The 11,000-nt window shown below is 41.5% G+C and overlaps 1 protein-coding gene across 4 annotated transcripts in view; it reads right to left on the reverse strand.

Moving 5' to 3' along the window:
• Positions 1–7,203, reverse strand: part of LOC128684074 (cell adhesion molecule Dscam2) — a 1,056,358-nt gene extending 1,049,155 nt beyond the window's left edge. For all 4 annotated transcript variants that reach the window (XR_011392763.1, XM_070091160.1, XM_070091153.1 and 1 more), the window contains exon 1: positions 6,013–7,203. Coding sequence is in view for 3 of the 4 variants with exons in the window: in XM_070091160.1 (XP_069947261.1) it covers positions 6,013–6,391 (379 nt within the window). In the remaining variant the exon portion in view is untranslated. The remainder of the gene's footprint in view (positions 1–6,012) is intronic.
• Positions 7,204–11,000: the final 3,797 nt, after the last annotated feature.

Consider the following 11,000-nt stretch of genomic DNA (forward strand, 5'->3'; position numbering starts at 1 on the left):
AATAGTAGCAGTTAGTAGTGGCAGAAGTAGTAGTAGTTAATAGAAGAAGTAGAAGTTAGTAGTAGTAGTAGTAGTAGTAGGTAGTAGTAATCGTTAGTAGTAGTAGTTAGTAGTAGTAGCAGTTAGTAGTAGTACTTAGTATTAGTAGTAGCAGTAGTAGTAGTTAGTAGTAGTAGTAGTAGTAGTAGTAGTTAGTAGTAGTAGCAGTAGTTAGAAGTAGTAGTTAGCAGTAGTAGCAGTTAGTAGTAGTACTTAGTATTAGTAGTAGCAGTAGTAGTAGTTAGTAGTAGTGGTAGTTAGTAGTAGTAGTAGTAGTAGTAGTAGTAGTTAGTAGTATTAGCAGTAGTTAGTAGTAGTAGCAGTTAGTAGTAGTACTTAGTATTAGTAGTAGCAGTAGTAGTAGTTAGTAGTAGTAGCAGTAGTTAGTAGTGGTAGCGGTAGTTAGTAGTAGTAGCAGTAGTTAGTAGTAGTAGTTAGTAGTAGTAGCAGTTAGTAGTAGTAATTAGTATTAGTAGTTGCAGTAGTAGTAGTTAGTAGTAGTAGCAGTAGTTAGTAGTAGTAGCAGTAGTTAGTAGTAGTAACAGTAGTTAGTAGTAGTAGTAGTTAGTGGTAGTAGTAGTAGTAATAGTAGTAGTAGTAGTAGTAGTAGTAGTAGTAGTAGTAGTAGTTAGTAGTAGTAGTTAGTAGTAACCGTTAGTAGTAGTAGTTAGTAGTAGCAGCAGTTAGTAGTAGTACTTAATAGTAGTAGTAGTAGTAGTAGTAGTAGTTAGTAGTTAGTAGTATTAATAGTAGTAGTAGTTAGTGGTAGTAGTAGTTAGTGGTAGTAGTAGTAGTAGTAGTAGTAGTAGTTAGTAGTAGTAGTAGTAGTAGTAGTAGTAGTAGCAGTAGTAGTAGTAGTAGTAGTAGAAGTAGTAGTAGTAGTAGTAGTAGTAGTAGTAGTAGTAGTAGTAGTAGTAGTAGTAGCAGTAGTTAGTAGTAGTAGTAGTAGTGGTAGTAGTAGTAGTAGCAGTAGCAGTAGTAGTTAGTAGTAGTAGTAGTAGTAGTAGTAGTAGTAGTAGTAGTAGTAGTAGTAGTAGTAGTAGTAGTAGTAGTAGTAGTAGTAGTAGTAGTAGTAGTAGTAGTAGTTAGTAGTAGTAGTAGTAGTAGCAGTAGTAGTAGTAGTTAGTAGTAGTAGTAGTAGTAGTAGTAGTAGTAGTAGTAGTAGTAGTAGTAGTAGTAGTAGTAGTAGTAGTAGTAGTAGTAGTAGTAGTAGTAGTAGTAGTAGTAGTTAGTAGTAGTAGTAGTAGTAGTAGTAGTAGTAGTAGTAGTAGTTAGTAGTAGTAGTAGTAGTAGTAGTAGTAGTTAGTAGTAGTAGTAGTAGTAGTAGTAGTAGTTAGTAGTAGTAGTAGTAGTAGTAGTAGTAGTAGTAGTAGTAGTAGTAGTAGTAGCAGCAGTAGTAGTAGTAGTAGTAGTATTAGTAGTAGAAGTTAGTAGTAGTAGTAGTAGCAGTAGCAGTAGTGTTAGTAGTAGTATTAGTAGTAGTAGTAGTAATTGTAGTAGTTAGTAGTAGTAGTAGTAGTAACAGTTAGCAGTAGTAGTTAGTATTAGTTAGTAGTAGTAGTACTTAGTAGTAGTTAGTAGTAGTAGTAGTAGTAGTAGTAGTAGTAGTAGTAGTAGTAGTAGTAGTAGTAGTAGTAGTTGTAGTAGCAGTTAGTAGTAGTAGTAGTAGTAGTAGTAGTAATAGTAGTAGTTAGCAGTAGTAGTTAGTAGTAGTACTTAGTAGTAGTAGTAGTAGTAGTAGCAGTAGCTAGTAGTAGTATAGTTAGTAGTAGAAGTAGTAACAGTTAGTAGTAGTAGTTAGTAGTAATAGTTAGTAATAGTAATTAGTAGTAATAGTAACAGTAGTAGTTAGAAGAATTAGTAGTTAGTAGTAGCAGAAATTAGTAGTAGTAGTAGTTAGTAGTAGTAGTAGTTAGTAGCAGCAGTTGTAGTACTTAGTAGTAATAGTAGTAGTAGTTAGTAGCAGTAGTCAGTAGTAGTAAAAGTAGTTAGTAGTAGTAGTAGTTAGTAGTAGTAGTAGTTAGTAGTAGTAGTAATGGTAGTAGTACTGGGGGTGGTGGTAGTAGTAGTAGTAGTAGTAGTAGGGTGGTGGTGGTGATAGTAGTAGCTTTCCGCGAGGAGATCAGTCACAGTAAATACGACTCTGTGCTGAAGATAAGTGGATCCTGCGTGCTCTAGTTGGGTAGAAATATTCTTTTAATGTGTAGTGAGCTTTCAAGAACACCCGGCGGCCCTTGCATACAGGTTCTGGGTGTCTTTTCATATGGAAGTCATGTGTAAGTATAGTTTGGCCAATTCGTAAACGTTGAAGAGAGGGAAGTTCCCCACGGCTGACAGCGATGGAAGGAAGACAACCGGGAATCCAGTTGTGGTTCGACGGAAAATAACTTATTGTTCTCTAGGTCAAACCAACGCTGCTGCTAGCGAGTCCGGAGCCTCTAAGACAGTACTGAGTTTCAGTCAGAATAAGAGAAGTTGGTAGATCATGAGCAGCAGACCCATTAGCAGAGTCTGCATTCTGGCCACCGTGGACGCCAGTGTGCCAGGGGATCCAACAGGAAAATGGTTTCCCTGTAGTTTCTAGAAATTAGACATAATCTCAGTTGAATAAGGAGCCTTATAGGGTGCGAGGAGTCACATTACTAGTGAGCCTGCAATGCATATCCTGAGTCTGAAAAGATAATAAATGAGGTGATGAACGTGGCTGTAATATGTATAAAATCATGTACAGCATAAAACTCAACTGTGAATTGCTGGCTGATTCTAGTAGATGTCCTCGGACTGCGATAGTCGGAAAAACAGCCAAGTGCCTGTCGCCGTCTGAAGGTTTGAAACCGAAGCACTGATGTGGCAGTGCTTCGGCATCTAAGCTCTCGATTGGGGAAAAACGAACGAGTTTTTCAGGAGTAACTGAGGAGCATTGAGGATTATACTAGGTCCCTTCTCTCCTAGTATGGCCTAGAGAGAATTATGTCTCCATGAAGTCTAAGACGGGTTTTCTTTAGAGAACAAAAATGCAAAATACCGTGACTGGAACAATACACGAATAACCCGCACACAGGAGAGAGCTTACATCGTCGTAAGCAGGTTATTTGTGTAAGGATTTTACTTATCGGTTCCCCGCTTGTAATGAGCTCAAATTTTCAGTTAGGTCAGGCAAGTGATGTGATGTGGAGCTTCCATAGCATACGACAATTATAGATAGTTAAGGTATACAGATTTAACCATAGCATATACTGGAATAACACATGATGAGAGTTTAAATAATTACTTAATGAAAGCAGAGGGAGATGCAGGTGAGATCAAAGATTGAATATTGGGTAAAGAAACCGGTCGTGGAAAGGAGATACGCAAAGAGCAGACCGTGTACCATGTGACCACATAGACACGGGCTGCCCCCCATTCTCTCTCTCTCTCTCTCTCTCTCTCTCTCTCTCTCTCTCTCTCTCTCTCTCTCTCTCTCTCTCTCTCTCTCTCTCTCTCTCTCTCTCTCTCTCTCTCTCTCTTTCTCTCACACTCTCTCTCCCATCACCACATTTTCCCTGTCTCTCGTGGTTATTTATCTTCTTATAACATTATCTTTATCTCCAGCGTCATTTCCTCTTTCCACACGGTCATCTGTTTCTCCTATTTCCCTTCACACCTTATCTCTCATCCTCTTCTTCTCCCGTCTTCTTCACCCATATTTCTCTTGTCCTATCTTCCTTTTTATTCCCCTCGTCCTCTCCTCATATCTTCCTATTTCTTCTAACTTTCTCATCTCCTAGCCTTCTCTTCTCCCATCTTTCTCTTCTCCTATCCTCCTCTTCTTCTATATTCTTATTCTTCTATCCTCTTCATCTTTTATCCTACTCTTTTCCCATTTTCCTCTTCTCTTATCATCGTCTTCTCCCACCTTCCTCGTCTTACAACTTCTCTTCCACTTTCTTCCTCCCTCATCTTCACCATTTTTTTTATCTTCCTCTCCTTGCATCTTCCTTCTTACCTCTTCAGTTTCTTTTTCCTTGCTTTCTACACAGAAATATTTAAAAGGAACGCTAAACTCGAATGGCTCATACAGTACTCCGACAGCAACTGCCTAGGGAGGTACTACCGTCCTGCCAAGGGAGTGTAAAACGGAAGCTTGTAATATATATATATATATATATATATATATATATATATATATATATATATATATATATATATATATATATATATATATATATATATATATATATATATATATATATATATATTCCTTTACTTTTCATATTCTCAATGAACATTTATTTGGTGCTTACCTGTCCTTTAGTAAGACTGACGACGGTGTTAACTGGATGTTGTGACTGTATGATTGGAATGGTGGTGAGGGTGGTGGTGGAAGAGGGTGGAGGTGGTGGGGTTGGAGGGGGTGGTTGTGACTGTGCTGTTCAGGGTGGTGGTAGTAGTAGTAATAGAAGTGATAGTAATAGTAGTAGTAATAGTGGTAGAAGTAGTGGTGGTGGTGGTAGTACTACTAGTAGTAGTAGTGGTAGAAGTAGTAGTAGTAGTAATAATAGTAGCAGTAGTAGTAGTAGTAATAGTAGTAGTAGCAGTAGTAGTAGTAACAGTAGTAGTAGTAGTAGTAGTAGTAGTAGTAGTAGTAGTAGTAGTAGTAACAGTTGGTGGTGGTGGTGGTGGTAACGGTGGTAGTAGTGGTGATGGTAGTGGCAGTAATGGTGGTGGTGTGGTGCTAGTGAGTGTGTGTTTTTTGTTGTTGCTCTTATTGTGCTATTGAGTGGTAGTGGTAGTAGTGGTAGTGGTAGTGAAAACAGTGGTAGTGAGTGGTAGTGGTAATGGTGGTAATGGTATTGGCGTGTGGTGGTAGTGAGTGGTAGTAGTAACAGTGGTGATGGTGGTGGTGGTGGTGACGGTGGTGGTGATGGTGACGGTGGCGGTGGTGACGGTGGTGGTGGTGGTGACGGTGGTGGTGGTAAAGTGGCGGTGGTGGTGGTGGTGTGGCGGCGGCGGCGACGGCGGTGGTGGTGGTGGTGGTGGCGGCGGAGTGGGTGGTGGTGGTGGTGGTGGTGGTGGTGGTGGTGGCGGCGGTGATAGTGGTTGTGGTGGTGGTGGTGGTGGCGGTAATGGTGGTGGTAGCGGTGCTGGTGGTGACCATCGTTGTTAGTAGTAGTAGTAGTAGTAGTAGTAGTAGTAGTAGTAGTAGTAGGTGGTGGTGGTGATTACATGAGCGATGATGGTAATAGTAATGGTGATGGCCTTGGTAATGCCCATTGAGGTGATGTTCAAGGCTTGATGATATTATTAAATACTGATGTTAGGAGATTGGTGATGTTAGGAGATGGGTGATGTAAGGAGATGGGTGATATTACGAGATGGGTGATGTTAGGAGACGGGTGATGTCAGGAGATGGGTGATGTTAGTCGATGGGTTATGCTAAGATTGTTATTATAATCAGGAGGGGGGAGCGCTATGCCCGTATGGATTATACAGCGCCAAGGGGAAGGGATGGAAGGTATTTAGGCTCAATTCAGGGTACTGAAGCACAGATCCAATTCCTTAGATCAAGCGCCTCTCAGCAGCATCAAAGAACCTCCTCTTAGGTGGTTATGTTAGATGTATGATGTTAGATGAGTGTTGTTAGGAAATATATGATGTTGGATGTGTGACATTAGAAGCTGGATAATGTTAGGAGATACTGATAATAGGAGATGGGTGATATTAGGTGATGTGTGATGTAAGGAGATGGGTGATGTTAGGAGATGGGTGATGTTAGATGGGTGATGTGCAGTGGAACCTAACTTTCGTAAATCAAGGGGTACATTCAACTATATACTAGGTGTCCAGTCAGATTATCTAGGTCCTAGAAGCTGATTATATGACTAAGTACCAGCCAGGTCACCTACTAGAGGCACCTGCACGACTACCAGCCAGTTAGATCATCTAGAAACTTGCTACATGACCGGCAAACAAGTGACATTACAGGCAACCTACCTTGAAATTGTAGAAGCACCAGGAGAAATGACCCGAAAATCATCCTCAAGGAGTATCGGCACTTTAGTCTCATACTAAGTTCCTCACTCCTCCGCAAGTGGTCCAGCTTACCACGTGTTGAAGTTGCACGCGCGTGGCACGCAGACAGGGTAACGTAGGCAGTCGCTAGTGACGCGGCGGCGCGCGTCGGGATCTCGCGTGAACGGTCTGGATGGAGCACTGAAGATGTGTTCGTGCGGAGGCCAGCTGGTGATAGGGAAGGGCGTGTTGCGCCCCAGGCATCCTTGAGACGAACACGTGCTAGGTCCGAAGCGCGTGCGGGAGACGCACGTGCGTGGGGTAATGGAAGTGCTGGCTGCCGCCAATCCACTGATCTCATGCTGTTATCGTACAGGTGGATAGATGTCAGCTTTCAGCCACCCACCTACAACCTCTCAACTCTTCCTTCTTTTCTTTCCCAGTGGAGCAATGGAACCTTTTTCACTCAATGCTATGTTTCCTTTTTTCCCAATACGTTCGTGAAGTACTTTTTTTTTTAACAACTTCTACGTACCACCTGATGAGACCATAACAAAGTTTTAGAAAAAGAAGTTTTTCCTCCCCCAGTGGAACTTCAGCGAGTCAGTGTTCATACAGGGGGAGAGAAAGCTGCCCATGTAAACACAGAACACATGTAGCGCTGACTTCAGGAGGTTTACAGACCATCGTGGTCACAGTTCCTCTTGAATTCTCGCTGATTCGTTTTATTTTGCTTTACAGTAACACATATTAAAAAAAAATTATTTTCCAAGTTATCCCGAGGGGGGGATTAGAGTCGATTATATTTAATTTTCCTATGGTTCACTGTGTTCAGTTAGGATGTTCACCATCGTTTAGTGAGGATGTTCATCAGTGTCCGTCAGTATGGGGGTTGATGCACTTGTCTGAACTAGTGTTCAACCTTGTTTCAGTTAGGGTATTGTTCATCGTTGTATTCTGTAAAGTTGTGTTTATCCTTGTGTTCAGTAAGGGCGTTCAGCCTCGTGTGCCGTTTTTGCACAGTAAGAGTGTTCATTCTTGCAAAATCATTGTGTTTACCACTGTGTTGACTGACCTCCGTGAGAACGAGCGAGAAAGTATCGCTGGAGGAGTGGCAGCAGCAGCGCCAGCCACCTCACACACTCGCACACATACGTCCGTACCCAACTGTGCCGGGACACGAACTGACACGCCCACCACCACAACCACCAGCTGCTGCTGCTGCTGCTGCTGCTGCTGCTGCTGCTGCTGCTGCTTCTCCTGGTTTTCTGCTGCTGCTCCTATTCTCCTACTGCTGCTATTGAGGCTAAAGATGCTATCGTTGCTGCTGCTGGTACTGTTGAGGCTGCTGTTGCGGCTGCACCCTGATACAATATTCATTCTCAATTTCCTCAGATACCACCATCACCACTACCACTACCAAAATCACCTTGCACACACACACACATACACACATACACACACACACATACACAATACACACACACACACACACACACACACACACACACACATACACACACACATACACACACACACATACACACACACATACACACACACACACACACATACACACACACACATACACACACACACACACACACATACACACACACATACACAATACACACACACACACACACACACACACACACACACACACACACATACATACACACACACATACAAAACACACACATACACGTACACACAGACACATACACATACACACACACACACACACACATACACACACACATACACAATACACACACACACATACACACACACACACATACACACACACACACACACATACACATACACACACACACACACACACACACACATACACACACACACACACACACACACACACACACACACACACACACACACACACACACACACACACACACACACACACATACACACACACACATACACACATACACACACACACACACACACATACACACACACACATACACACAACACACACACACACACACACACACACACACACACACACACACACACACACACACACACACACACACACACACGTGAAGCAATATCGTTAAATACTGCTCCCAGGATTTAGCGTTTTAGTGGCTGTCCTAAGATATTATTAGCGATCATCGTACGTGAGTGAATCAGTGAATGTACCTACAAGAGTGTAACAGCTTTCTAGACTGTTAATAATGTGATAAGATCAAGAATTTTACAGTTTAAATTTGAATGCGGTATTTTTACTGGAAGGTGTGTGAGGCAGGGTAGCAAGCAGCTCCTGGCACCAGTGTTGACACAAATTACACTGGTCAACAACTAAAATGCTTCCGAGACCAGAGTAGCAATTTCCAACTAATTTTAAGTCACTGATAATGAATATTATGGTTAAAATTGTTTGTTAGCTCTACTAACAAACAATTATTATTGTTCCAGCAGTCACAGAAGATGGTTGTTTCTTACCACACTCACAGTCTGACCTTCATTATTGTTCCAGCAGTCACAGAAGATGGTTGTGATGTGCAAGTTTATATTTTAAGGTGAAAAGTCGGTGATTTTCTTAGCTAAACATTTTTTAAACTTATAATAAATATTCACTGAGCAAGCTATTGATATACATGTGTGGTATATTATATTAATTTTATTTCCTACTGAATGATTTAAATTCTTCTGCTAAGCTGGCTTGCTCTTTATTATAATGATAAATTAATGAATAAATTTTTTGTTTATCTTCTAATTGTTTGTTGTTTTCTTCTTTCAGAAGCCTCGTACTTGTGTGACTATGACAGACAACTTCTGCTACATTTGTGGTGAGGTGACCTTTGCATCACAGAAGCGCCGTATAACTGCTATGGTGAGGAAGGCATATCACCTATATTTCGGATGCAAGATTGGTGACCAGGATAAGAACTGAGCTCAACACATATGCTGCAACAATTGTGCTACTAACTTTCGCCAATGGTTGAACAGGAAGAGGAAAAAACGGCTTTTGCTGTGCCAGTGACATGGCGGAAGCCAACAGACCATATCAACAATTGCTATTTCTGCATGGTACCTCCAGTACAAATGGCTTGTCAAAGAAAAAAATGGGGTCCATTGAATATCCAAACATTCCATCAGCTATTCGCCCAGTTCCACATGGAGAAGGTCTACCTGTTTCTGATCCACCAACTTTGGTATCCCTCGAGTCAGATGAAGAAAGTGGTGAGGAGGAAGAAGAGAAGGATAAAAGTGCTGGATTACAGAGTGACTGGAACTTTGATGAAGCACACTTCTCTAGGCCACATCTTATAACAAAAGGGTAACTCCATGACCTTGTCAAGGATCTGCAACTACCCAAAAATAAGGTAGAGTTGCTAGGCTCTAGTCTTCAACAGTGGAATCTCCTAGTATCTGATGTGAAGATTTCAAAATTTCGTGACCGTCAGGAGCAGTTCAACGATTTCTTCGTAAAGGAAGGTGATTTAGTGGCCTGAAACAATATTAATGATCTGATGGAAGCACTTGGCATCGACTACGAACCCAGTCACTGGAGGCTGTTCATAGATTCATCAAAAACGAGTCTGAAAGGTGTCTTGCTGCATAACGGCAATAGTAAACCATCAGTTCCTGTGGGCTATGCACCACATATGAAAGAAACTTATGAGAATATAAAGCATATGTTGTAATGCATGAAATATGATGAACATCAATGGCAGTTCTATGGTGACTTAAAGGTTGTTGCTCTTGTGATGGGCTTGCAGGGCAGATACACCAAGTACTGCTGCTTTCTATGTGAATGGGACAGCCGTACAAGAGGTTCCCACTACATCAGGAGAGACTGGCCACCTCGTCACTCATTGGAGCCTGGGATAAAAAAATGTTCTACATTCACCTCTCACTGAACCAAACAAAATTTTGCTACCACCACTAAACGTAAAACTGGGGCTCATGAAAAACTTTGTAAAAGCTATGGACAAATCCGGTCAAGGATTCAAGTACTACCAACCTTACCTCTACCACTACTACTTCCACTACCAACCTTACCTCTACCACTACTACTGTATTTAACATCAAAATTCCCCTCAGATTCGAGAGCTTCTTATAGATGGTGACTTTGAATCAGACCTTCATGGGGAGGAGAAAGCTGATTGGGAAGCATTCAAATCAGTGGTGAAGGGATTCCTCGGAAACAGAAGGGAAGGCAACTATGAAGAATTGGTTAAAAATCCTCATCAAGGCTTAAAAGAACATGGGATGTAACATGTCACTTAAAATCCACTTTTTGGACTCACATTTAGACTTTTCCAGTGAATTCTGAGGCAGTTAGTGACGAACATAGTGAAAGATTTCACCAAGATATTTCAACCATGGAAAAATAATACCAGGGCAAATGGGGCACAAGAATGCTTGCAGACTATTGCTGGACATTGGCAAGAGATGATTCTTCAGCCCACTATAACCGTCAAGCAAAAAGGCAGAGAGTAGGTACGGATTAGAGTTTAAAACATTCTGAAACATATTGTACGTTATAATAAAATAATAAAATATTAGCATTTTTCAAGGTGACATTTGGATTCAGGATATGAAAATACATAAAACATAAGAACATAAGAAAGAAGGAACACTGCAACAGGTCCATGTCCCCCCCCCGGATTAGCCCAATGACCCACCCAGTCTGGACTTGAATGCATGATAAAAGCTACGGAGGGAGTTACAAACTGACGGAATTCATAGAAGACACCACCAGGAGGAGCCACCATTGCTGTGCAGACAACATAACTTGCCTATGTGTGGGAGCAATTTTGGTGGCTAAAGTATCATAGTATCTCGCCCTGCTGGCTGTATGTTATAGCATCACTCTCTCCCTAACTTTGAGTGCCAAGAGACAGATAGGGAAAGCCCTGACAATATTTAATAAGTTATTTAAAAATCTTCAGAAGAGTTGTGTTGCCTAGTGACCTCTTCCCCCCCCCCTT

This window comes from Cherax quadricarinatus, chromosome 3 (assembly GCF_038502225.1).
Source record: "Cherax quadricarinatus isolate ZL_2023a chromosome 3, ASM3850222v1, whole genome shotgun sequence".
Classification (NCBI taxonomy): Eukaryota; Metazoa; Arthropoda; class Malacostraca; order Decapoda; family Parastacidae; genus Cherax; species Cherax quadricarinatus.